Source organism: Tenrec ecaudatus, chromosome 10 (assembly GCF_050624435.1).
Source record: "Tenrec ecaudatus isolate mTenEca1 chromosome 10, mTenEca1.hap1, whole genome shotgun sequence".
Taxonomy (NCBI): domain Eukaryota; kingdom Metazoa; phylum Chordata; class Mammalia; order Afrosoricida; family Tenrecidae; genus Tenrec; species Tenrec ecaudatus.
This window is the reverse complement of record NC_134539.1, coordinates 158,745,440-158,771,547: the sequence shown is the minus strand read 5'-3', so window position 1 is coordinate 158,771,547 and position 26,108 is coordinate 158,745,440. Positions and strand designations below refer to the sequence as shown.

Here is a 26,108-nt window from a genome sequence, read left to right as displayed (position 1 = left end):
CTGCCGGCTCTCCGCCCCTTCACAGGATGGTCCTACAGGGAATCCAGCCTTCCAGGCCACCAGGCTGCTACACAGCCCAGCAGTGATGCTCAATAGCTTTAAGGCAGTGGTTCTCAATCTTCCTAATGCCACGACGCTTTAATACAATTCCTCATGTGGTGGTGACCCCCCCAAGTATACAATTATTTTCATTGTTACTTCATAACTGTAATTTTGTTACTGTTAGGAATCAGGCGACCCTGTGCAAGGGTCATTCAATCCCCAAAGGGCTCGCACAACCCACAATTTTGAGAACCGCTGCTTTAAGGTCTTGGACCTCAGAGAAGCTGAGAGCCAGCCCAGGGACTCCGGAAGACCATCCTGTCCTGCCCCGTCATATGACTACTTCGCCTCTACTGTACGTCTGCAGCAGTGTCCAGACCTCCTGGACAGGGTGCCACGGCAGGTGGCACTGGTGCTGCTGGAGTTCTGGACACTCACCTGCCTACACTAGAGAACTGGCATTCTGGAGAATGCTGCTGCAGCTATGGACTCAGCCAGTCAAGCCTTTCCAGAAGGTAAGTGTGTGGCCAGGGCAGGCAAAGGACAGGTGAATGAGTGAAGATATGTTGGCAAGGATGGACCACTGCCATCCAGCAGCATGGTAGCGCTCACCTACCATGCCAGGGCTTGTGTGGGCACACACTTCCAGGAGCATTGGACCAAGGTCTAGACTCAGCTGAGGGTACAGCACTGGCCAGCACACAAGGCATGGAGACTTCTCAGAAGTTAATTCAATATATGACATCTACAATAAGGTATCTATTCAAAGCTCATATGATCAAACTGATCTCTCCCATGGGAAGAAGTGAAAAACTCTTATTTGACAAATAAGCTATCATACACAGCTAATTAAAAACACTGCCACCTATCAGGCATCAAAGAACAAAAAATCCTATCTCTGTAAACGAGAGGGAGTGTGGAGTGGAGATACAAAGCCCATCTGTAGGCAACTGGACATCCTCTTACAGAGGATTGCAGGGAGGAGACGAGCCAGTCAGGGTGCAGTACAGCACCAATGTACTTTAATGCCCCCCCCATTATCATGATCTCAATTCTACTTATAAATCCGGCTAGACCAGAGGATGTACACTGCTACAGATCAGAGCTGGAAACACAGGGGATCCAGGACAGATAAACCCCTCAGGAACAATAATGAGTAGAGATACCAGGAGGGGAAGGGGAAGGTGGGTGGAAAGGAAGAACTGATCACAATGATCTCCATAGAACCTCCTCCCTGGGGGACGAGCAACAGAAAAGTGGGTGAAGGGAGACATCAGACAGTGTAGGACATGAAAAAATAATTTATAAATTACCAGGAGTTCATGAGGGAGGGAGGGAGGGAGGGAGGGAGGAAGGGAGGGAGGAGCAAAAATGAGCTGATACCAAAGGCTAAAGTAGAGAAGCAAATGTTTTGAGAATGATGGCAACAAATGTACAAATGTGCTTGACATGATGGATGGATAGATGTATAGATTGTGATAAAAGTTGTACAAGCCCACAGTAAAATGGTTTAAAATAAATAAAACAATTTTTAATTTTTTTAAAGTGTTTTGAGAATGATGACAACAAATGTACAAAAATGTGCTTGACACAATGGATGGATGGATGAATGGATTGTGATGCACTGTACGAGCCCCAGTAAAATGATTTATTTTAAAAAAACACAGTCACTGAGTCGACTGACTCCTAGCAGCCCCATGGACCTGCGCAGGACTGCTCTGCAGGGTTTCAGATACAGGAGGGGAGGAGAGAGCTTATCTTTTTCCCATGGCGTGGCGTGTGGGTTTGAACCACTGACCTTGCTGGTAATAGCCCAATACTTACCCCTCTCCCACACCCCCAGTATAAGAAGAGGAACACAAGAAAGCGCCGCCTACCTATCCCAATGGTTGATCTTCAGGGAAACCAGGTGGTCGATCATGGGCTGGGTGTACTCAGGAAAGCCGGCAATGAACACACTGAAAAAGAAAGCAAGCACATGGAGAAAGGCCAGTGAAGATGTCAGAAGGGAGCTCATGGAGGCTGCAGTGCACACCTAACGGTGCACTCTAAGGTCCGCAGCAGATGGCGCTGGGGCGCAAGCACAGACGGGGGTCGGGGACCAGAGACAGAAGAGTTCGCCAGGAATAGCACACTATGAACATTACACTATGAACTCCCAGACAAAAGAGACCACTTCTGTGAGAGACACAGGCTTTAATCAGCCTCCAGTCATTTTACCTTAGTAACTAACAAGGGAGTATCTCAACCCAAAATATTCACAATTCACAATATACACACAATAATAAAGAGCTGAACTAGAAACGAACTGATAAAGCATTAATAGGTGATTAATGCTGAGGAAAAATGGGAAGGACACACTAAAAATACAAGTGGAACATTCGTCAAAGATTCTTTCTTGGAAAGAGAGCAAATGTCACATTTTTAAAAATTCTGTCCATGCTGGTTATGGAGAAATGTTATTTCTGCATGGTCTGCAAGAAGGAGTTCCTGGAACCTGTCCTTAGGACATGCAAGTGGCTAAGAAATGCAGTGGGCATGACTTCTCCTCCTGATTGCGAGCACACAGGCCCTTTCTGAGGACTGTGCCACCGGTTTCACTGGGATGGGACCAGTACCAGGAGAGAGCACCTAGGGCAAGTGCAGTCACTCCCCAGTCCCTAAATTACCAAGTACAGATAATCGACGAGATGTCTACAGTTAGGGTTGTTAAATATTTATTCCCTGACCGGATTCTCACACACTCTTTCTTGTTCATCTCATAAGCAATCTAGGAGAACTCCCACTCAGAGCACACTTTGTCACCAAGAGAGAAGAGGCAGCAGTCACTTCCAATTGAGGCCTCATGCCGAGAGCGCAGTGCCCTGGTGACATGCAGAGACAAGCTGTCACTGGCGGGAAGGCAAGTCCGGCTCAAAGATATTCCCCTGTGCAGCACCACACCTGACAGCAAGCATGGATAAACATGAAGGTGTACAGACAGTGCTAGTCCCCTAAACCCCACACCAACTCTCTGAAGGTTGTGCAGATGCCTCACAGCCAGATCCACAGACCAGTCCACCTCTCGCTGTGCAATGACCAAGCAAAAACTAACGGTGAGCACCTTCTCCATCCAACTCGACTTCTAACTCCTTACCCACAGGTATATTTTATTCCTCGGCCTGTGCAGGATTGGGAACTTGGGGGGTGACCAGGGAAAGTCAGCTGTGGGCACTGAAGGCAAAGGAAATAGAGACCAATGCTACAAACTCACCTTATCACCAGGAAACAGGTGGATCTGTTCCCAACAGCAAAATAGTCAGCTGTGGTCAAAATATCAATTCCATGAGGAAACGCGCCCTAATGTTGAAATGTGAAAATAGGAAAGAAGATGAGCAGTCATTTGAACAAGCATTTCCAAAACTCCAGCCACAACACTCACCCAGGACCCAGCTATGCAGGAGGAGGCGTGCATGGTGCCGTGCCATCGCTGACAGAGCAGGGCTGGCACACAAGCCATCACATCTTGAGCCATGGCCTCTGCTGAGTCACTGAGTCCCTTCAAAATATTTAATTGTTTAAACAACTCAGCCACTCCGACTTAGAACATCCTGAGACCTTTCTCTAATGCACACCGTCATGAAACGACAGATCTTGGTTGTTTGGGGCTCCCCTGGCCTGCCCTGTGGAGAGGCTTGGGGCAGAAATATCAGGAGCAAGCACTCACACTTTACCCAGCAGCTGTGAGAGCAACGCCACCCAGCTCAGAGCTACACACAGTTGGCACCCAAAAGCATGGCCAGCTGAGGACAACAGCAAATTCCCAGATTCACACAGGCTGAGAGGTTCCCCTCCTCCAACTGCACAGGCTCTGCCCCTAGCCCCACCCACAAAGCAACAGGTTATATTACCACTAGCTGGCAACAGGATCTGAAAAACTAAAACCCAAACAAGTATTTCTAATACATACATAAATAACAAAATCTTAACAAGTAGAAAGTCTTACAATTATCGCCCATAGGAGAAACTCAGGAGAGATCTCCAAGGGCACCCTCCACCCTGGGCCTGGGCAAACCACTGGGGAGGTTGTTTGCACTTGCAGCCAAGAACTAGGAAGCTCCTGGGCCTTGGGAGAGAAGCTGGTGGAGGCACTAGGGCTCCAAGCAGAGCAGACCTCAGAAAACGCACGTGCCACCAACCTTCCACCAGCCTCCTGTGCCTCACATGACGGGAGGGCCTACACACACTCACGCGCATACACACACACATTCTGAGTACACCCAGCACCCCTCTACACAGACCACCAAGCCTCCCCACTGGCACTCCTGTTACAGCCCCATCTGTTTCTCAGCTACTGGGTGAGACCACTGCACCATAATCTGCATTCAAGATTCAGTTCCACATTTTATATAGAACTTGGGAACTTGCTAACATCCAATCAACGTCAGCTGTGGTGGTCTGGTTCTCAGTCAACGTGTGAAAGCCCACCTAACACACAAGGAGCTTCAACAAGTTCATGGAAAATAGAATGGAAAGATAGATTTTTCAAAAACTTTGGTAAGTCTCCTATCCCTGTGCCCCCTCCGCCCACCAAATGTGAACATGGCACTCACTCATGGGCCTGGTGACAGAGAGACATGTCACCTCTGGACTTGCCACATTCAGCGACAGCGTGCCCTGCCCACTTCCCTCTGGGTTCTCTGCTGCCCACCCAGCACCACTTAGCTTTCCCGGGTCTAGACCCACCACCACCACCTGCCAAGCCCAGCTTTTATGAGCACAAACCTAGATCTTAGGTTCCCAAACTTATTTGGTTTATCTCTTCCTTTTCAGAGAAAAAAACAAAAGACTCAGTGTTCCCCTGGTCATTAAAAGCATTGTTCTTGAGCCCATCACCCAGGATGAAGGTCAGGTCTCTACTTCTGTGGTCTCTGAGTCTGGATTCCAGCACTGCCCCCAGGGGGCAGCTTCACCCACTTTGGGCAACACACCTCCTGCAATGACTCTGTGAATACCATCCCCTGCACCTGGCTTCCCTGCTGGGACCAAACTTCTCTTAAAATCCCAGAGACGACTGGCCCCATCCCCCACCAAGCGCCCACTACACAGCCATGTCTGAGAGGAGCAGGTGAGTGGGTAGGCAGCAGTCCCTTGCTTGACTAGAACTGTGTGACGGAACAGTGAACAAGTGATGAGAGTCCCATGAGCAGCAGGGTATGGTCACCGAGATGAGGGCACCAAGGACAGGGCTCAGAAGCCTGCAGGGAAGCCCCCAGTCAGTCTAGGACCACATGCAGCTCCCACATTGATACCCCAAAACAGGAGTCTGAGAGTCAGATGTGAGACTCCAGCATGCGCTACCACTGCACAGGCCTCCCGAGGACCTAGCTCCTGAAAGGCCTTCTCTGCTCCAGCCCTATGGCCTGAGCAGGATTCAGCACATAGCTGCATGCTCAGGCCACCAGGTGTGAAGTAGCACATGGAAGTCCCAGCCCCCACCCTGCCTGAGTCGGGTGGGCCCGCTGTCTACAAGCAGCTTCAACCCAACCAGGCTAGGCCCCTCTTCTTCCAATAGGGTGCCTGTGACCATCTGCACGCCCAACGTGAGTGTCTCTTGTTGGCACCCATGTCCACACAGCCCAAGGACACAGTTCACATCACCTGGGCAGGAGCTGCCCAGTCATCCTGGCCTTTCCTCCTCCCAGAATGGGAGGGTGCTGCCTGGACCACAGGGGTGAGCATGGCTTGCCCACCCTCCATCGGGGGCGGGGCTCCACCCTATCCTCAGGTCTCGGGGTCTGGTGGGTAGTATCAGAAGCCTGTCTGCCTAGCCTGGTTCCTCCTCTGGAGTCAGCTAGGAAGCCCAGGACAAGTTCCTTTCTTTGCCCACCCTCCGAAGCCGGCTCAGTCTAGGCCCGAGCCTCTCTTCCTGGGCCGCTTCTACAGTCCCAGGTGGCACCTCCTCCTGGAACTCCCCCACCCCCAAGAGCCCTCTGTCCCTTCATGGGTTGGCCATCTTCCAGAGCCTGGACATGTCTATTCAACGCCTGCGGTTTGGATTACAGAAGTCCCTCAGTAAAGGCAGGCAGCACCTCCAGCTGTTCTCCACAGAGACCACACAGATGTCTGTCTGCCGCCCACCACACAGGAGGCTCAAGTCCCGGAGACGCCTCACAAGACAAGCCAGGCAACCTGCGTCTGAAGCCACAGCCTCAGAGACCCCAAAGGCACCTTACTCCTCTACATACCTTGGGGGTGGCTGGGTGGGATGTCTGTAGGGATTTAGAATTGAGGCAATGTTTACAAAAGTAGTAGGGACACGGCTTGAGACACCACCCCACCCCCACCTGCCCACTGTCACTGCTAACCTCTGACCTGTGTGAGGGTCCCGTCCCACCATCTAGAGTGCTGATACGTTAGCAGTCTGTTAGCAGTGAAGCTGTGTGAGAAGTTGCCTTCACTCGGAGTAAGCCCTCTCCCCACATCAGACAAGCAGTGCCCCACTACTCCTCCTTGCATGGCAGGAAGCTTTAGGAAGGAAGGTTTGCAAGCAGCCTTACCTGTCTCCCCACATTCTCCTGGAAAGCAGCCTGGGAACAGAAAGAACAAACAAACATAGCAAGGTGAGTTTGGTTTGCTTTTTGCTAAACATCAGAAGGTAAATTCAAAACAAACAGTGCAATAGAAATGACCCGTGGCTTTGCTTTTTAAACAGAAGCTTTCATTGTTAGCTGCTGGCCTGGGGCTTAGCCGCCTGCTCCATGTGCTGGTGCGCTCGGGGACCACAGCCCAGCATGTCCTCAGAGCAGCCTGTGGGCCAGCACAGAGCCTCATGAGCAGACACTTCAGGCCCTGCAACCATAAAAACCAGAGCAGAGCCCAGGAGAGGTGCCTGTTAGACATACGTCAATTCAACACCCAACAAGACTTTCATTGGGGGTTTTATGAGCACTGCAGTGAGTACCCATGCAAGCCACAGTCACTGCAGCTCCCTGAAGGAGGGGCACCTGCTGGTGACCAGGGACAGCTGTGTGGGCACAAAGAAGTGCTCAGCAAGACTCACACTCCAGGATGTGCACAGGTTACCAGGTGACACGATGCTCCCTCCAGCAATGCTCCCTCTTGACTGCAGCAGGGTTCCTGCGCTCTCACGGTACCCTGCGGGCTATGGCTACACAGCAGAGCAGGCTGACCGTGACAGGCAGGTGTCACTGAAGACAATACCCACTTTCTGTTTACCAGCCTGCTGGACTCCCTGCCCCAGACCCCAGTGGGGGACAATCAGACTTCACCTGTGCCAGCCCAACTGTGTGTGCTGAGCAGCACGTATAAAAGGTCCAAGGCAGGAGCCAGGGGTCAGCGCTGCAAGAGGCCACAGTGTGCAAGGGCCGGCACAGACCCTGAGAAGCCTCTTCCCACTGGGAACACAGCCAGAGCGGGAAGCGGCCAGTCTGTGGGCAGGAGAGCATGAGCAGCAGCTTCTAAGAGCAGGCTAAGGCATCATCCTCGACCACAGGGTTAGGGGGTGACAGGAAGAGGGGCCACTCTCAGGTCCACTCTCAGGTCTAGACAGGTGTGTCCATGTGGGCCAGGCAGACTGGCAGCTGAGACAACCAGAGGCACGGGTTGCTTCTGGGCCCACGGGAGCATAGCCCTTCAGAGACTGCAGGCTAAGAGCAAGTCTAGGAGGGAAGCATGTTTCTGCGGTGCATGCTGTACTCCTTCTACCAGCGCCAAAGGAGGTAAGAAGTAAAAGCGCTAAAACACATCCCATGAAAGAGGTGTTCATGTGAATCGTGCGCACCACTCAAGAACACACTCACTCTTCTGGCAACACAGTCAAAAGTTAAAACTGTGGCAGGATTTATGTGGGAAAGCATGGGGGGGGTGTTAATGGGGCAGGCAGCCCCTGTTGGTAGCCCCCATGGATGTCTGTTTACCTGGGAATCACGCTGTTAAAACAGAGGTGGGTAAAAGATACACACTTGTCTGAAACTCAACGGAAAAAGGACAGATTCCCTGCAGGATGGAAAAGAAGGCTCCCCCCCCCGCCCCCAGGCAGCGGCATACAGGGGAGGCGGCTCAGGGCCCCCCCTCCCCCCCCCCCCCCCGCTGCCCCCACTCCCCACGGGCACCTCAGACAGCCACATCACCCTCCTACAGCCAGGCCATAGTAGGCAGTTGACTCTGACGATTCAGGAGAATCACACTGAGGCTGAACTGATTTGCAAATTAAAGGTGGCAATTGTCAGTGAATGAGTGGGGGAAAGTGTCACCTCATCTCAGGGCACAGGAAGGGGTCAGCGGAGAATGAAGGCGGGAGGACTTCACAAGGGTAATCTTCGGGCTTTCTGTGTCAGGAAGAGAAAGCCTAGCCCACTCAGGACCCAGAGGGCTGCCCAGCGCTCCACTGAGCTCTTCCAGGGAACCATCCAGGCTGATTAACCCTGGGCATGGGCAGCAGGGTGCCATCATTAAACTGGATAGATTGGGATTTCTAAGTCCAGGAACAGGGCTGTGACACAATTGAGCTCCTGAATTCTGGCAAGGAAGCCCATCTCCACAGCCCACCTCCTCCTGACCAGAGGGCACAGAGCTACACATGCCAGTACTGTAACTAATAAAGGACACACATGAGCCAGGTCCTAAGTCTCATTCACCACAAACGACAGGCAGAAGATTAGCGAGAAGGCTGTCTCCACCGAATGCCTATGCTAAACAAAAACTTTTGCACACCACTAGGACATTACTCAACTCCTATGAGTCCTGCAGCACCTTGAAGTCTGAAAAACATCACAGTAAAGAAAACTACCCAAAAAAGAGAAAACTACAGCCTCAACTCCCACACAGATAGACTCACATACCCTTGAAAAACAGAGTAGCCAACCGAGCCACACCTACCACAGGGTATATCACCAAGAGAGGTGTCGGGCCAGGACTGCCTTGATACCCAAACCAAGTAATCTTTCCAGCAAAAGAGATGAGGACAAAACCCCAAGTTCAACTCTAAAGACGCAGAGAGCACACTTCACAAACTAACATCAACAAAGCTCATCGCAAGGCAGCAGCAGGAGGAAACTACACCAGCCCGCTCAGAGAGAGAGAGAGAGAGAGAGAGAGAACACGCGCGCAAGCGACAGACTGGACACCTCCCAGACATCAAGGACACTCCTCACTCAGCATGCACTGGTCAGGGGGAAGAGGCAAGAAAAGAGCATCCAGATGTGAAAGAAAAGTAGGCTGTCTCTATTCATAGATGGCAGGCTCCTGTGTGTAGGAAATCATAAGGAAAACACACACAAGAACTGAAAAACAAGGTCATGAGGTAACACCACACAGATCACTGTTAAAATTCTGTAGATCCACATGCTAGAAACAAACATTTGGGAAATAAACTCAAGAATACAATTCTGTTCACAATACCATCAAAAAGAAACATATATATATACACACACCAGGAAAAATTTTAGCATAAAAAGTCCAAGTCTGTTCTTCGGTGCCACAAAATTGTTTCTGGCACGTATCAACCCTACACACGATAGAAAGAAACAATCTCAGTCCTGGGTCATCCTCCCAAGTAGATGTCAGTTGCGGCCACTGTGTGGATCCATTTCATGGAGGGTCTTCTTGTTAGCTGCCCTCTGTTTTACCAAGTATGCTGTCCTTCTCTGGGGACTGTTCCCCTCCTGCTAAAACGTCCCAAGTACATGAGATCTCACCATCCTCACTTCTTAAAGAGCATTCTGGCTAAACTTCTACCAAAGACACATTTGTCCAATCTTCATCAAAATCATAATTCAAAGGCATTCTTTTCCAGTCTTCCTAATGCACTCCATTTTCACATGCATTTTGAGCTGAGTGAAAAACACCACGTTTACGTTCAAGTGCACCTTAAATTCTCAAGGTGACAGCTTTGCTTTGGTGGCAGATTTGCCTAATGCATTGTGTCATTTGATTTCTTAACTGCTATTTCCTTGGCCACTGATTATGGCTCCACGTAAAATTAAGCCCTTGACAATTTAATTTCTTGCCCTCCACTATGTTTCTGTTTATTGTGAAGATTTTTGTTTCTTTATGTTGAGATGTAATCCATACTGAAGGCTGCTATCTTCAATCTTCATCAGTAAGTGCTTCATGTGCCTAACCCTTTCAGCAAGAGAGGTTGTGTTATCTGCATACGGAAGGCTGTTCATCCTTCGATCCTGAAGCTGCATTCTTCATGCACAGCTTCTCAGACTATCCACAGAGATTGAATACATACAGTGAAAGGGTACAACCCTGACACACGCCTTCTGGAGTTTTTTTAAGTCATTTTATTGGGGACACGTACAATTCTTATCACAATCCATACATATATCCATTGCGTCCAGCACATCTGTACGTAGGTTGCCATCAACATTCTCAAAACATATGCTTTTTACTTGAGCCCTTAATATCAGCTAATTTTCCCCCCTCCCTCTCTGCTCCCCCCTCCCTCATGAACCCTTCATAATGCATAAGTTATTACTATTTGCATAAGTTATTACTTCATAATGCATAAGTTATTACTATTACTATATCTTACACTGTCTGACGTCTCCCTCCACCCACTTTTCTGCTGTCACCGTTCAGGATTTTAAACCACATAATATTTACTTGTTCTGTTCCAACCGTTTCCACTTGATCTATGTTCAAGTTCCGCATGGGCACAATTAAGTGTTCTGGAATTTCCATTCTTCACAAGGGAATTGTGGTGTATAATCTATTGTGATCCACACAGCTGAGTGCCTTTATATAGTCAATAAAACACAGGTAAGCATCCTTCTTGTACTCTCTACTTTTAATCAAAATCCATCTGACATTAGCAATGATATACCTAGTTCCATGTCCTCTTCTGAGTCCAAATCACATTTCTGGCTGTTCGCTATTGATGTATTCCTGCAACTACTTTTTAATTATCTTCAGCTAGGTGATAGTCATGATACTGCTCAATAATTTTCAATTATGTTGGGTTAACTTTTTTTTAGAATGGACACAAATGTGAGTGTTTTCCAGTGTGTTGTTCAGGTAGCTGTCCTCCAACTTTGGAACACCTGCAGGGCTGCATCCATTTGTTGAAACATTTCAAGTGCTGCTGTCAATTCCTAGAGCCTCGTCTTTCTGCCAGTGCTTTCAGTGCAACTTGGACTTCTCCCACTGTGCCATCCATTATGGAATATATGCTAATCCCTGAAATGACTGGATATCAATTACTTTTGGTACAGTGACTCTGTATTCATCCCGTCTTTTTATGCTTCCTGCATGACGCTATCATCGAAGCATTTAACTGTTCTAAAGCAAGGTCAGAAGTTCCAAACCCACCTGCTGTTTCTCAGGACAAAGAGGAGGGTGTCTTATTCCATAAAGATTTACAGCCAGGGTCACTGTGAGATGAAGTTAACTCAGTGGCAGTGGATGTGCCAGTCGGTATTTTGCACATCGCATCACTCAGTGTTGCAAGTTGCAGCTTGAATACATTTCCTTCAGTTCTTTTAGTTTAAAAACACAGAGTTGTGTTCTTTCCTTTTGGTTTTAAATAGCCAGGTTTTTGCACATACTTTTACAATACTTTGTTCTCTTAAGCTTCCCTCTGGAATCAGGTCTTTGAAATCATCATTTCTTCGATTCACTTAGCTACTCTACATTTAAGAATAAATTTCAGTCACTTCTGACACCCATTGTGGTCTTTCTTTATTGTGTTTAATAAACTACTGGATACTTTGTGTACGATGTCCTACCTAACACTCATCTGGTCTTGAGTCATTAGTATTCATTTGGTCAAATCTCAATCTGAGATGGTCTCTAAATTCACATGGGATATACACAATGTCGCACTTTGGCTCTTGTGGATTTAATTTCCTTCAGCTTCAACCTGAACTTGCATATGAGTAACTGGTGCTGTTCCACAGTCAGTCCCTGGACTTGTTCTGACTGGTGATATTGACCTTGTCCATTATTTCATTTCCACAGATCGAGTCAATTTGATTCCTGTACATTCCATCTAGCAAGGTTAACACGTAGAGTCACCATTTATGTTGTGGAAAAGGTACTTCTAACAAAGTTGTCATGAGTCTCACAAGATTCTATATTGTGATTTCTGCTTCATTCTTATCATCAAGGCCACATTTTCCAACTACAGGTCCTTCATTTCCAAACTCTGTACTTCAACATTGGTAATTATCAATGTATCCTGACTGCAATGTTTGGTCAATTTCATATTGCAGAAGATGGAAGAAATCTTCCATTTCTTCAACTTTGGCTGATTAATGTGAGTCATCATCATACTAGCTGGCTTTCCTTGTAGGTGTATGGGTATTTTCCAACCACCAACAGTAGCATTTTTCAGGACATATCCTGAAATACTGTTCTTGTCAATGAACACATCATTCCTTTTCACTTTGTCGTTCCAAGCACAGATGACAATATAGTGTCACTAATGACAAGGATGTAGATCTCTACACATTACTATTTCATTTCTATTGGACGACTTACAGTGTTCCATTAGTCACACTGTAAATTCCATGTTCTAATTATTAGTGGTGCTTTCTACTGTTTCTTCTAATTTGTGTCATCCCACAACAGCAAATGAAGATCCTGAAAGTTTTCCTCTATCCAAATCATGAATGTTGACTCTACTTTGAGGAGGCAGCTCTTCCATAGTCATATTCTGCGTGCCTTCCAACCTGAAGAGCTTACTTTCTGTTGCTGCGCCAGACAAAGCCTCACTGCTATTCGGAAGACTTTCACTGGCCAACTTATAAAGAGTGGACCATCAGATCCTTCTTCGTCTTAGTCTATCGTAGCCTGGGAGGACCGCTGAACCTGTCCACCTGAGTGAATTTTCTAGTATTTTAAATGCTTGTGGCATAGCTCGTAGCGCCATAGCCACACACAAGTCACCAGACAACTGCAAACTGATTGACACGTGGGAGACTTACACTAGAAAACTGCAAAACACTGGTAAAAGAAAGACCTAAATAAGTAAGACAACTCCATGACCATGGTTAGAAGATACTGTACTAAGTGTTGATTCATTAAGATGCATTCTCTACAATTCGATGTTCCCATTGCGATAGCGACTGAAAATCCCAGCAGACTCCATGAGGCCTACACAAATATCATCAGACGCTTCCAGGGTGGGGCCAGTGTCTTCGATGGTTCGGGTCATGTGTCAACTTGACTGGCCATGATTTGGCAATTATGGAACAATGTAGTTATCTTCTATTTAGTGAAACAATGTAATCCCCTCCCTGATATGATCTGATGTCATCAACCATGGGAGTGTGGCCTGCATCCAGTACATACAGACATTTTTGCAAAGCTCGCTGGCTTTTTTTTGCTCACTCTAGATCTTGAATCTGGCTTGTCATCATCTGACCTCATGTTCTCTGAACTTCAGCCAATGAGTGGCCTAATGATCAGCCCCTACAGGGAGGCCTGACATCTGACCCACAAACTTGGAACAGTCCAACCTCTACACCCATGTGAGCCAACTCCTCGGATGTGTGCGTGCCTGCGTGTCCGTGTGTGTGTTTTCCACTGGTTTTATAACTCTAGAGAACCCAGCCATGTTGACAACACAATTCCTACTGGCAGCTGCACAGGACACCCCAGGTATATGCTAAGTATAACCATATACAACCAGTATCTCTCAAGTACACCATAGCATACCCTACCACCCAGTGTATCTCAGGAATACTGTAGCACACTCCAGCATAAGAGAACAACACCGTGTGCACCCAGCATATCCTGGTACATCCAGCATACTCCAGCATACTCCAACATCCCCTGTGGTCAAGGGCACTATGCTTGGTGACGTCCCTCTGGGACATTAACCAGCAACGAATGACCCACTCTGCCACTACAGCCAGGTCTCACTCACAGAAGTGGCTCCTCCATTCCAAAGGATGCAATGTCTGACCACCAGGCCTGCTCCAGTTCCCCTGAAGTGGACAGAGGCTGATCACTCTCAGTCCAAAGGCACCCCCAGACCAGAATTCCAAGCAGGGAGAGAATTCACCAGTAATGGGCAGTCTCCACCCTGCATTCTCTGGCTCCATCCTGTCATCCATGTCCTCCTGCTTCAAGTAGTGAGGGGCAGCAGTGGGGGCACTGTGGGGAAGCAGCCTGGGGTGGCAGACGTCACAGGTGCTAACCAGACATTTGGGATCTGAGCTCCCAACCACACAAAGTCATGAAACAGAAGCTTACCGAGGCAGCTCTTCTGCAGTTCACGTCACGGTCAAACACAGTGGCGATCACGAGCGCGCTGTGAGGACACAGGACAGTCAGTCAGGAGGGCCTCGAGTACCAGGCTGTGTTCAGCACCTGATGCTCTCTGAGCATACTGTTGCAGCTCACTGCCGAAGCACTGCATCCATCCCTCCTCACCTCTCCTGGCCACTGCCAAGCAGAAAGCACCCACAGTATTTCCCCAGGTGATCTTGTCCCACGGTTGCAAGTCCCCACCAAGCATCAGACCCCGAGGCATTAACCCTCCCTCAGGTGCCAAGGTCCTCAAGCATCCCTACCTCCTGGCCCCCAGGTGCTGGGCTCTTTAAGTATCCATTCCTCCACATTTGCCAATCCCCCCAGGTATCCCTACCCTATACCACCCCCTACCCAGTGCCAATCCCCACCTCTCCCCATGACTCCTGAGCTCCAGTGCAGGCAACAATCCCACTCAGATACCAATCCTCACCCCACCCCCAGGGTGCCGGGCCACTGAGGCGTGGTTCCCACCAGGTTTGAAGTCCCCATGAATGTAAAAGTGCCTGCACCCATGGTGCCATTGAGGCCAGGGCACCACCAGGCAGTTCCCCCAGAAGCAGACCAGGTATAAGGTGGTCAAGAACAGAGCACTCGTAAAGATGGGAGCAGCTCTCAGTCAAAGCACCGAGGCATTACCCCCCCCAGCCAGTGCAAGGCAACTGTGCATGTGGTCTGGGCAAATGAGTGTCACAAGCACAATCTGCACACCAACTTTGGGGCCACGGAAACCCAGCGTCCCAGGCCTTCATCTATAGTGGAACCGGTATCTGGGACCAGTAATCCCAGCCACTCACAAATGATAATTACCACAGAAACAACTTTGCCAAGTGTGGAAAACAGCTATTACCTGTCACATAAATACCTTCAGGGGACTGAGTCGGCACAGTCAGCCAGTGACAGTCTCAGAGTGTCCTGTGCTCACAGCACCTGGTTTTTGGCTATCAGCAGACCAGGGAGCTGACTAGACAGACTGCTGCTGTTGTACCACAGGATGGACAGGAGGAGGCTGGGCACTCAGAGTACCATCTCACACCACTCTTGGAGATAATGGCTAGGAAATGCCCCATCTCAGCCAAAAAATGGCGCCTCCAAAGCAGGTCAGCAGCCCTCGCCTCCTGCCCACCATGCTGCCTGTGCCCTGGGAAGACATGGAGTCCTGGTCTGGGCAGGTGGTGGGCCAAGGGGGAATCATATCCTCTAGGGTTCTGAGCCAAAGGCCTGCCTAAATGCGGAAACTGGTCAAGTGAAGAAGTAGCAGGTCTTCTATTAGAGAGAGAAAGTTCCATTTGACTATCCATTGAGCAAACTGACTCATGCAAAAACATGGCAAATATTCTATGTACGTAGCTAAACAGATGCAGAACCAAGACCATATACTGCACATTTCCACAACACTCCAAAAATGGTGAACCCACATGCATCAAGGGGCCAGGGCAGTGTGAGAGCCCGGGTAGGGCGATACCAGACGGTGTTGCAGGCGTGGGGCCCAGTGCAGGGAGCACACACCAGGTGGCCAGCAAGAGTGGACCTAACCAAACAACCATGTTGGTGAGGGAGGCCACGGGGAGGAGAGTGCCCCCCCCCACCCCATGCTTGGTGAGGAAATGCATCGCCTTGGTTGGCAGGTCTGTATTCACAGGGTTAGCCCCTCTGCACAACATATGCACAGGGTTGAGCAGGCAGAGAATGTCCCCACAGACGGTGAAACCCCAGCTCCTCACTTTCTGACAAAGATGGGACAAATAAGAACTGGGGGTAAGAGGAGGGGAGGGCCTTGGGTGCTGGGCCCGACTCAAAGGTGTCCATATGGACATTGGATCCCTAGGATATGCAGGAATACAACAGAAAGTATTGCTACTGGGCTTCCAGCTCCTACGTTGCATGGGCTTATTCCAAATAAAAAGTGCTGAAGCAGGTCTCTGTTGCCAGTGCCGGCTACAGACAAGTTCTCTCCTGCCTCCGATTCGTGCGGGCGACTTGAGGAAAAGGCGCTGTCAAAGGCTCTGCCGGAGAGGGCATCTCCGGAGCCAGGCGACTGTTTTTGTTTGAGCCTTCTTTTGGTATTCCAAAAGGCGTGATCTTGACAGATTTCTCAAAAGACACAGTAAGGCCAAGAGGGCTGATGATGGCAAAGTTTCTGTAAAACTGCACACTGCATGGGGAGAAAAGGATAAGGAACATTTCTTCTATCATGATGATGCACATGCTTATTTTTTGAGAACAGCAAGGGTTGTCGTTCGAGAATTTTCTGGGGAAATTTTGCCCAGCCCACCCTGAGCCCTCATCCTGCCCTGGCTTCTTTTTCTTCTAGAAATTCAGAGATTTCAAAAGAACCCAATGCGAGTCCACTGTATGTTTCCATTCCTCATGGTGCAGGAGGCCAATCTCAGCATGAACAAACTGCAGACATGCCTCAACACAAGAGACTCTACAGATACCTGGGCCTGGACTCCTCTGGTGTCGAGGTCCAAGCCTGAAGCAGGGTTTGGGGGCACCGCTTCCTAGGCTGATGGAAACACCTAGAAATAGATGGTTGTGACGGGTACACAGTGACTCTGTCAACATACGCTCAACACTTTAAAGAGAGTAAGTTACTTCTATTTCAATCAATCTGTTGTTTAAAAAAGCAACCAAATAATGAGCAGCTAAGGCCTTATCACAGATCAGAGGGGCCAGGAAGCACAGTGACTACCTGCAGGTGGGGGTCTGGGTGGGCAAGGGCCTGAACAGGGGCAATCTGCTCCCTGGGTCTTGCCTTCCATTCCATCCCCAGGCTGCAGTTACATGAGAAGTTGACACCCAGTGAAGTCAGGTGGCAGTGACATGAGAACTCTTCTTCAGGCCTAAAGGCAGCAGGTAGGGTTCTGAGCACAGCAAGAGAATGGCACAGGATACAGGCAGCTCCTTCCCTTGTTTTCTGCTTTACAAGAAGCATTGTTGGTCGTTGTAAGATCAACGAGAAGAGTAAGACCTGCACGTATACCACAGCAGACTGCACTGTGACCTCAGGTCACCACTGTGACCTCACTTCCTCACTGTCAGGCCCAGCCATGGTCCCACAGTTCCTCAGAGGAACAGCCTGAGGCTTAGCAACAGCAGGTACTGCGTCACTAACTAGATCCAGGTGCTGGTGTGGCCCCGGCAAATGCCCTGAAAAACTCATTCATCCCTAGTTTATGCCAACATCACTGAGCAAGGTAGATAAATGTAACTCCACTGCTTAAACGCACAGCTTCTGAAGGGGGTGGAGGATGTCATAGAGTGTCAACTACACATAACACCTAGAGATGCAAGAGATTTCAAACAGAGTCTGTTTTAGTAAAACAGGTTTTGATTGGACTAAATAAAGAAAAGCTACTCTAATTTCACACTTTCCAAAAAACTGGCTTATCTAGAAATACCAGTATGTTTGAGATGCAAACAGGTTTGATGATACTGGGTAAACATAAATCCGGCTGCGCTTTCCCCACACGCCTCCTCCCACCGGCACTCCAAGGGCCTGTTTGTGCTCTGCTTAGAAAGCTACGCCCTGAGCTCTGCGGGAGGGAGAGGGCGCCCTGTCCCACCCAGGAGCTGCCATGTCTGCATGCTCTTGCACCTGTCTGCTCCCTCTGCAGGTGATGTGACACTCTGCTCACCAGGGTTTCCTAAGAGCGGAGGGGCTGCATCACACATAAAGCTTCTCTCTCTCTACCCAAGTCGAGGACACGCACGTCAGGACTCGCTGAGCCCGAGGCACCTGATTTTGGCAGGTCCCACACAAAGTGGCTTTACACCTTTCTTCCTGGGCTACTAACATCCTACAGAGATAAGAGGCGCCGCTTTCACTTTACGCTAAGAGTAACCCTGTACTTCCAGCCACTTTCAAGGACCACAGCAGGCATGTAAAAGCCATGTTTTCTGGGAGCTGCAAAGCATGTTTTTCAAGTAAAATGTGAGCCTCGCCTGGGGCTGTCTCCATTCCGAAACCATGAACTCAAAGAGCCAGCAGCCAACATCATGGCACCAGGGGCCCAGGCACTCCTGGGTGGGGCTCCTCAGTGGGGTCACTAGGACGCAGGTTCTGAGTGGCTCGCTGTTCTAATTCTGCACAGCCTGGCCCTCAAAGGAGGGATCTCTGTGTTAGCCCTTCGCCCCCGCACCCATTCTTGCTGCTTGGCATGGGGGTGGGGTGCGGAGTCCGCTGTATCCTAACCAGAGAGCCGCTGGTGGAAGGGAGCTGTACATGCCGCCACCTCTCTCACTGACGTCAACACTAGCAGTTACAACAGAGTTTCAGGTGAGGAAATCGAGGGAAGGCGGTGACCAGCACAGCGCTGGAGGCGGCGGCTCAGCCTCACTGCCAACACCCCATCTTCACCTGTCCACGGGGGGGCCCCCTGCACCTGCCTCTCTGTGCATAGGGCTCAGCAGGTACCAGAGCCTGCACCAACGCCATGCTGGAAATCATATTCCCCCAGCAAAACTCCAGGAGTCAATCAGACGAATGGGTCACCACACCTCGCTCGGCATGTAGGAGCCCTGGTGGTGGCCTGAGACACGTACTGGGCTGCTCACTGCAAGGTCAGCAGTTTGAGACCATGGAGGAAGATGAGGCTGTCTACTCTCATAAAGATGGGCAGCCTTAGAAACCCACAGGGGCAATTCTACTTTGTCTTAGAGGGTTGCTGAGTCAGAACTCACTTGAAGGCAGTACGTTTTTAAACCTCAGAGCACCCCTCAGGTGCCCAGGCAGTGGGGTTCACAGGCATGCCACCCTGACCGTGCCCCGAACCCCACCCCCACCCCAGCTCCTTGGATTCTTATCAGAAGTTTCTATTTCTGAGTTTTGATCTCACTTGTCAATTTCTCCAGGGCATACCACTGAGCTTGTGAAAGAGGTAGAGATGCCCAGATTGTATCACTGGACAGAATTATGGGGCTTCAAAGCTCACAATTAAATGCAGTCATTTGTGAGGGGCCTCAGGAAGCAGAGGGGGGGCCCCACCCGCCCGATACTCATGAGGGAGGGATGGCAGGCGGGAACTCCTGCAGCATCCTCACGCTGACCTGCTAGGTGACTCACGGTCCCGCCCCCGCCCCCACGGATGCCAGGAGTCCGGATGGACAGGAAGGGCGGAGAACAGCCACGAACCTGTTGGACTAGACTGGAGGAACGGCAAGGCGGGTCCCCAGGTGCAGGGTGAGGGACAGCAGGCGCTGGCCACCTCACCCCTGGTTGAGGGGAGGTCAGACAGGGCATGTGTGAGAGCAGCAGTGGTAGGGTGTAGCACATTAGCAATCACAGCACATCAAAGGATCAAGGCCTCCCACCCCCCACAGAGACCTAAGCCCAGCCCTAGTGGGTGACATGGACGTCACCCGGACACAGTGACCATCCTGTGTGTGGTCTGGGTCAACTGCCCAGATCTGAGTCCTCCTGGGACGTCTGATGGTATGCTGCCACCAATCTGCTCAGACCAGTGTGTCCAATGACCACTTGTCCCCAAAGACCACACTGCCCAGGGGATATCCACACACCTTGAAGCCTGTCCTCAAATGCTAGCCCTTCACAAACAGGTGTGCTCTAAGACTCGCCCCACAGGCCCTTGCGAGCATCTGTCCTCTGCTCTGGCAGCTGGAGGGTTTGGGCCCCACCCCAAGGGCAGCAAGTACTCCACATTCCTCAACACTGAGGGTCACCTTCTACTCTCATGAACTAAACCGCACGCACACACGCCCCTCCCCCAAAGGGCCGCCAGTGCTGACATATTCTCAGGCATATGGGTCACCGTGTAAGTCACAGCAGCCTTGGAGCAGGCAGGCTGAGCTAGGTCTGACACTGACATGTCACCCTGTGAGCACCCTGCTGAGACGGATAGAAGCCGGGCCAGAGCTGTGGCTGACAGACCCAGGGTAGCCGACCTGTGCCTAAAGTGAGGACCCCTGTAATGGAGGCTGGTCTGCTAGCACACTCTTGGGACAATGTTCTGCCCACAACAAACTGGGCAGCGTCTGGCGCACACACACAGTGGGAGGACAATGGGCAGTAGCCCAAGGTGCCTGAGCCTGCATGACCGACACACTGGGACCCTCTGCCATCCTCGGTCCCGGCACCACTGTTGCCACCCTGGCAGGCCCAGGGAGGGAATCAGCTCATACAGGCACCAGGAGAAACTTCAAGTGCATGAGCGGGAGCTTCTCTGCTCGTGGAGGTGGCTGGGCCAGGCTTCTGGAGGCCAGGCTCAGACCCAGGGTCACAGGACACTCACTAGGGCAGTCCTCGTTGCCCACCCCTTAGGTCGCCACAAGAAAAGATGATCTTTCTGTCAAAGAAGCTAGCTAACAGAACGGGGCATGGTGCACCTACTTTCTTCACCCAGCTGCAGAGTCCTGACGCACAGAGAGCTGTGCTGTGGTGAGGCAGGAACAAGGGACCGAGCAGCAGCGAGCAGGGTGGACTCTGACAGGTCCTCCCCTCCAGCAGGCGCTGTGCCCCGAGAAACAAACACCCTGGTCCACAGCATCTCCCACCACAGTGCCGAAGGCTCTCCTACTCCTCACCATGGAGGACAGGAAGGGACAGACAGACAAGTGCCCTATCTGGTCAGCATGAGCTGCACTGTGACAGACATAGTGTCCCCATCCAGTACACTCAGAGCCCAGGCCAGGCATACCAACTATTGCCCAGGGCTCAGGCACTCACTACCACTGGGCCTTCATGAGAGGCCAGGTGGTTGCTTCCGGCGCTGCAGGAGTGAGGTGGAGGGGAAGCTTACAGGAAAGAATACAATTTCAAAATCCATTTTCCTCCTTCACTTTCCCAGTAGAAGTAGTGGGAAGGAGTGTTTATGAAACGTGGGGTGATTCACCCCCCTGTGGCCCCCAGTCAGCTGAGTCACATCCCCCAGGCACCACTCTGCTCTGAGTGAAGCAACAGACACAGGGCACCGCAAGGAAAAGGCTTCCCTCTGTGCACAGAGAAGCAAGGCCTGCTGTGCCCCGTTCCCAGCCAAGGCAGACTCAGAGGCCACTTGTGGCTGAGATCTGAAGCAGGCAGCAGGGAACATAAGGCTAGAGAGTCAGAGGTATTGAAATGGCAAGTGTTTTGCTAAATGTACTTTCACAACAATAAGAGCAATAAACGACTTAGGGCTTCACTGCCTTCAGGCCATCTCTAATGTCCTGGGTCCAGGAGGCCTCACAGCACCCAGCTGCCCCTGTACGGCAGACGAGGAACTGTGGGTCCTTACACCAACATAGCTCTGGAATCCTGTAGTTAGCGTGCTGCTAATGATGGTTGTCATTGACCATTCATGTCCTGGCCCCAGGGACCAGAACGCAAGGCTGAGGCAGATTCCTTGGTAGAAGCCCCTTAGGGATGTGGAGTGGGAATCCAGGCTAAAAGGCCACACGCATAAACCTCGGCCTGTCTCCACTGCCCAGCCCTGTTTCCCTACCAATTTCCTTCACACTGAGAACGTCTGAAGCACAGCTACCACAGATACTAGCCCCTCCCCCAAGCCCTTCTTGTCTGGTCACTGCAAAGAGGAGACATCCTGCATAGACAGTCCTCCCTAAAGAAGGGCAGCTACTCGGGTACAGCGATGGAAGGGACCAGGCCCAAGAGGTGGCACACAGTTGTGGGAGGGACCAGGATGGGAGTATAACTGGGAGGGACAGGACCAGAGAGAGGCACAAGCGTGTAAGGTGAGACTGGACATCGAAAGCCTACCTGGAGATCTCCGCCACGAAGGGCCGCAGCTCGGTGGGCTCGTAGGCACGTGCGAAGGCCCAGCACACGTAGCAGGCAGCGTCCCTGACATTGGCGCCCACGCTGCAGGCGCCCCTCTTCTCATCATAGGTCAGCGCCCTCTGGATTACAGAGACAACTGGGTACAAGAGAGAGGGGTAAGCACATGGCTGTGGCTGTGCACACAGGCATGTCATCAGTACAGTTTTCTCAGCCACTCCACGCACATGCAAACCTCAGGCCCTCCTAGTCACCCTGTCACAGGGGAACACAAGTCTGCCCGTTCAGACCAAGGATACACCACCCAGGCAGCTGTAACCAGGTGAGACAGAGGGGTAGAGTCCTCCCTCTGGAAGATAGGACAACTACAGGGCCTCAGGGGGTTGGTGCTGGAGGTAGAGAGCAGAAAGGGCCAGCCCAGGTCACCACTGTCACAGCTTACCACTTGCCCTGGTCACACCGGACCCCGGAGAGGCTGAGACAAACAGTCATCACACTGGGGTATCAAACCACAGCCCCTCTGTGCTAACTCACAGCCAAGCACGTGTGCTGCTAGCTAAAACACCGTGGTCATTCCGCAGTCGGGCAGGTAACGTACGCAGGAGCTTCAAAAAGTGTGTGGGAAATAGAACTGATAACAGCCTCCTGCAGCCAATTACCCCAGGGGCTCCACTTAGAAACATCTAACAGATTTAAAGCTGGATGTGTGATTCTTGATGTGGAGGGCTTTAAGAAACGCAGTAAGACTACAGGAAGTTTAAATGAACCAAAATGTTATTGGTTTATTAGATTCAAGTATGCCAAGTACTTGTGAAGGCTTTGTTTATTGGAGACACATAAATTAGGCAAAAAGAACAAAATACATCTGTGAGCACAGTTAAAAAGTGTTTAAGGGAGCAAACTGACTAATGCTGGCGTCAATGCCTTTCCCTGGGGACACAATGGGCACGGCAGCCTCAACTTCAGGGGTCAAAGTGGGCAGTGGCAGTGGCCATGCACCACAATTCCACACCACGAGTCAGTCAGATCAGCTGCCTGCACGTAAATCTGCCATTGCAGAGAGCTGCCTGCAATACAATAGCCCTTGGGGCTGTAGGCACAGAACAGCCTGACCCTCCTCGTGTTTCAGAGTCCATGTAGACAGCAAACAGAAAGAGCATTTGGTTCTGCAGGTGTAATTTACAGGGATGCCCTTTAACAGGGCTCTCAAGTGTTCATTTGTACATTTGCTGAGTGCCACAGGGAAGAGAAGTGTTCTCAGGGAAGACCCGGCACACCGCGAAGGCAGGTGGACCTTCCAAGCAGGCTGCTTCCTCAGGACACGCTCACCAGGTTACAGCTGCTGGCTGCAGACCTATCCCACTCAACATGATGGGGACCACATGGTGCCCCTGGTCCCCAGCTCCACCACACATACATACTGGGGACCCTGTAAGGTAATGTCCTGCAGGCAGCCTGGCACCATGTGCACACTGGGGACACAGCTCAGACTCCAGTCAAGTGGCCAAACCTCCCAGAGCAACATGTTGTAGAGGACCGTCTTCCCCATCTACCCACCCAGAGCCACAGGCAGCACCACCTCTGTGAAGGACCCGAGTCCAGCCACCTACCTGTGAGGGACCACCCACTGCTGGCATCAATTCCAACCCTACAGGACAGGGTTTCAGAGACGGTGGGTCTATCTCTACAGGAGCAGAGGGCCTCACCTTTCTCCTTCGACACTGCTGATGGGATTGAACCACCAACCTTCCAGGGCACACCACGTCCTGAACAGAGGGCCTGCAGCTCATCACTGTCCGCTCCCACCAGCCAGCTGGCCAAGAACCAAGCTTCACTGACCTGAAGGAGGCTCGGCCACCCTGGCCAGTAGCCACCATGTGCATTCTGAGAAGGAAGTGGCATTAGACTGACGAGAAGGCTCCACTGGCTGCTGCAGACACAGTCGAGGGAATAAGCACCTTGCCAAAGGTCACCTCAGGCAGAGCATAGTCTAGGACACTCGACCTGAGCTAGTGCACACGCCCCGGCCTGCAGCGCGGGTCACTCCATCCTAGCGGTAGCCCACTGGCGGCCCAGAACACATTCAACAAACAAGCTGTGTCCCCACTCCCCACCTCCGGAAGATGGTGCCCACCTGAACCACCAGGGGATACCACTTAACAGTTCTGTGGCCACAAGTTGGGTGCTGTGGTCCAGACAGGGGGGTTGGGTGCTGTGGTCCAGACGCTGGCTGCGGGTTCTAGCTTATCAGTTCACTGGACAAAACCAATTTCAAAACAGACGACTAACATGACAGCAGTCTCATCAGATGACTGTGCCCATCACGGCACTGTGCATCTTACCCAAACTCAGACCCTGCACAGCCCCGAGAGCCCCTACCAGCACAGAGCCAAAACACCTCACTCAGACTGAGACCCTCCCACATTCAGCTCACCCCCACCTTGAGCCTATAGTCACCAAGGCACCTGGGGGTGCCCTTCCCATCATCACCCTCAGAGGCTAGTCCTTGGGCGTGGGGCACAAGTTTCAGTTCCTAAGTGAATTTGGGGCCATTTAAAAAGTAGACAAATAAAACTATATTGTTGAGAATGAGGAGGAGGGGTCGAAACAGAGACCCAAAACCCATCAATAGACAATGGGGCATCCCCTCACAGAAGGGTCACAAAGAAGGGATGAGTCAACCAGTGCACAGTATACCATCGATGAAACACACCATAGCCCTCTGGTTCCTGAGGCTTCCTCACCCCCCACTATCATGACCCCAGTCCTCCCTTTCACTGCAGCTAGACCAGAACATGTACACGGGTACAGATATGAGATAAGAGCTCACGACACAAGGAATCCGGGAATGGGAATGAGAGTAGCAATGACAGGAAAGTAGGGGAAAGGTGGAGCGAGGAGGGGAGGAAGAGGGAATTGATCGCAATGAACATAACCACACATATCCCCCCACCCAGGGGGATGAACAACAGAAACCATGGGGGAAGGGAGACAACAGTCAGTGTAAGATATAAAAATGTTAATAATGCATAACTTATCAAGGGTTGGGGGAAGAGCTGATACCAAGAACTCAAACAGAAAGTAAATGATTAAAAAATGATGCTGACATATGTACAAATATGCTTGATACAATTGATGTATGAATTGTTATGTAAGAGCTGTAAGAGCCCCAATAAAATGATCTTTTAATTAAAAAAAAAAAGTAGACAGACCTTCATCACTGGGCATGTGCTGTGTAAACCATGTGCCATCCTCGCACTTTGCCAGCATTCCTGTCCTGGCGTGTGTGACTGCTGGCCCACCTGGGCCCCTTTCTGACACAGTGGGGGTAGAGCAGCCAGTGGCCACAGGCGAGGTCCTCAGGGCTGAGGGGTGAATATTTCGGGTGGTGGTAAGCAGCATGCCCTGCAACGAAGGGCCAGGTCCCCAGGCCCAGCTCCCAGCGCTGAAACCCAGTGACCCTGAGAACAGGATGGGCACAGCAACCATCTGGGAGGAGGGTCTGGGGCAGAAACATTCTTTGCCCTGAATGTGAGTAAAAGTCATTATCAGAGAAATAATACAAACCCTAACAACTCTTTCCAGATCCAACAGGTTTAAAAATAAGGAAGCTGCTTCACAACTTTGAACAAAACCCTTTCTCAGGGTTCCAATTACACACCGCAGATGCGTGTCGGGCATCCTGGGGCCGAAGGGCTTCCTCTTGGCAGCCAGGAGCCCCAGTGTCGCCAGAACACTTCTCTTTGGACAGTACTCACTCAGTGCCCGCTGCCTGGGGGTGCTACTTCTATGGAGAAGGGGCTCAACTCCACAGGAGTGTCATCAGGCGCCCAGCTCCCACAGCCCCAGGGCCCATGGTCAATGAAGTCCAAGGGAAGGAAGGCTAAGCAGAGACCACGTGTCCCTGCAGATTGCCATACAGACGCCTGAGTGAGAAGTTACACTGATCTCAGCCCTGAGCACCACTTCCTGGGGTGTAATGCCCACTCCACAGACAGCCCCATAAGGCCACCCAGGCCGCACGCGGCCCAGACCTCCTCACACAAGGCCCTGTGCCCCACTCACA

At 50.9% G+C, this 26,108-nt stretch overlaps 1 protein-coding gene across 4 annotated transcripts in view; it reads right to left on the bottom strand.

The window, feature by feature from the left end:
* The window catches only part of TBCD (tubulin folding cofactor D), a 131,815-nt gene that overhangs the window by 33,550 nt on the left and 72,157 nt on the right, over positions 1–26,108 (bottom strand). For all 4 annotated transcript variants that reach the window (XM_075562436.1, XM_075562438.1, XM_075562435.1 and 1 more), the window contains exons 15-19: positions 22,025–22,181; positions 14,251–14,308; positions 6,582–6,611; positions 3,296–3,381; positions 1,920–2,000 (exon numbers count right to left, since the gene is read on the bottom strand). In XM_075562436.1, the coding sequence (XP_075418551.1) occupies positions 1,920–2,000; positions 3,296–3,381; positions 6,582–6,611; positions 14,251–14,308; positions 22,025–22,181 (412 nt within the window). The remainder of the gene's footprint in view (positions 1–1,919; positions 2,001–3,295; positions 3,382–6,581; positions 6,612–14,250; positions 14,309–22,024; positions 22,182–26,108) is intronic.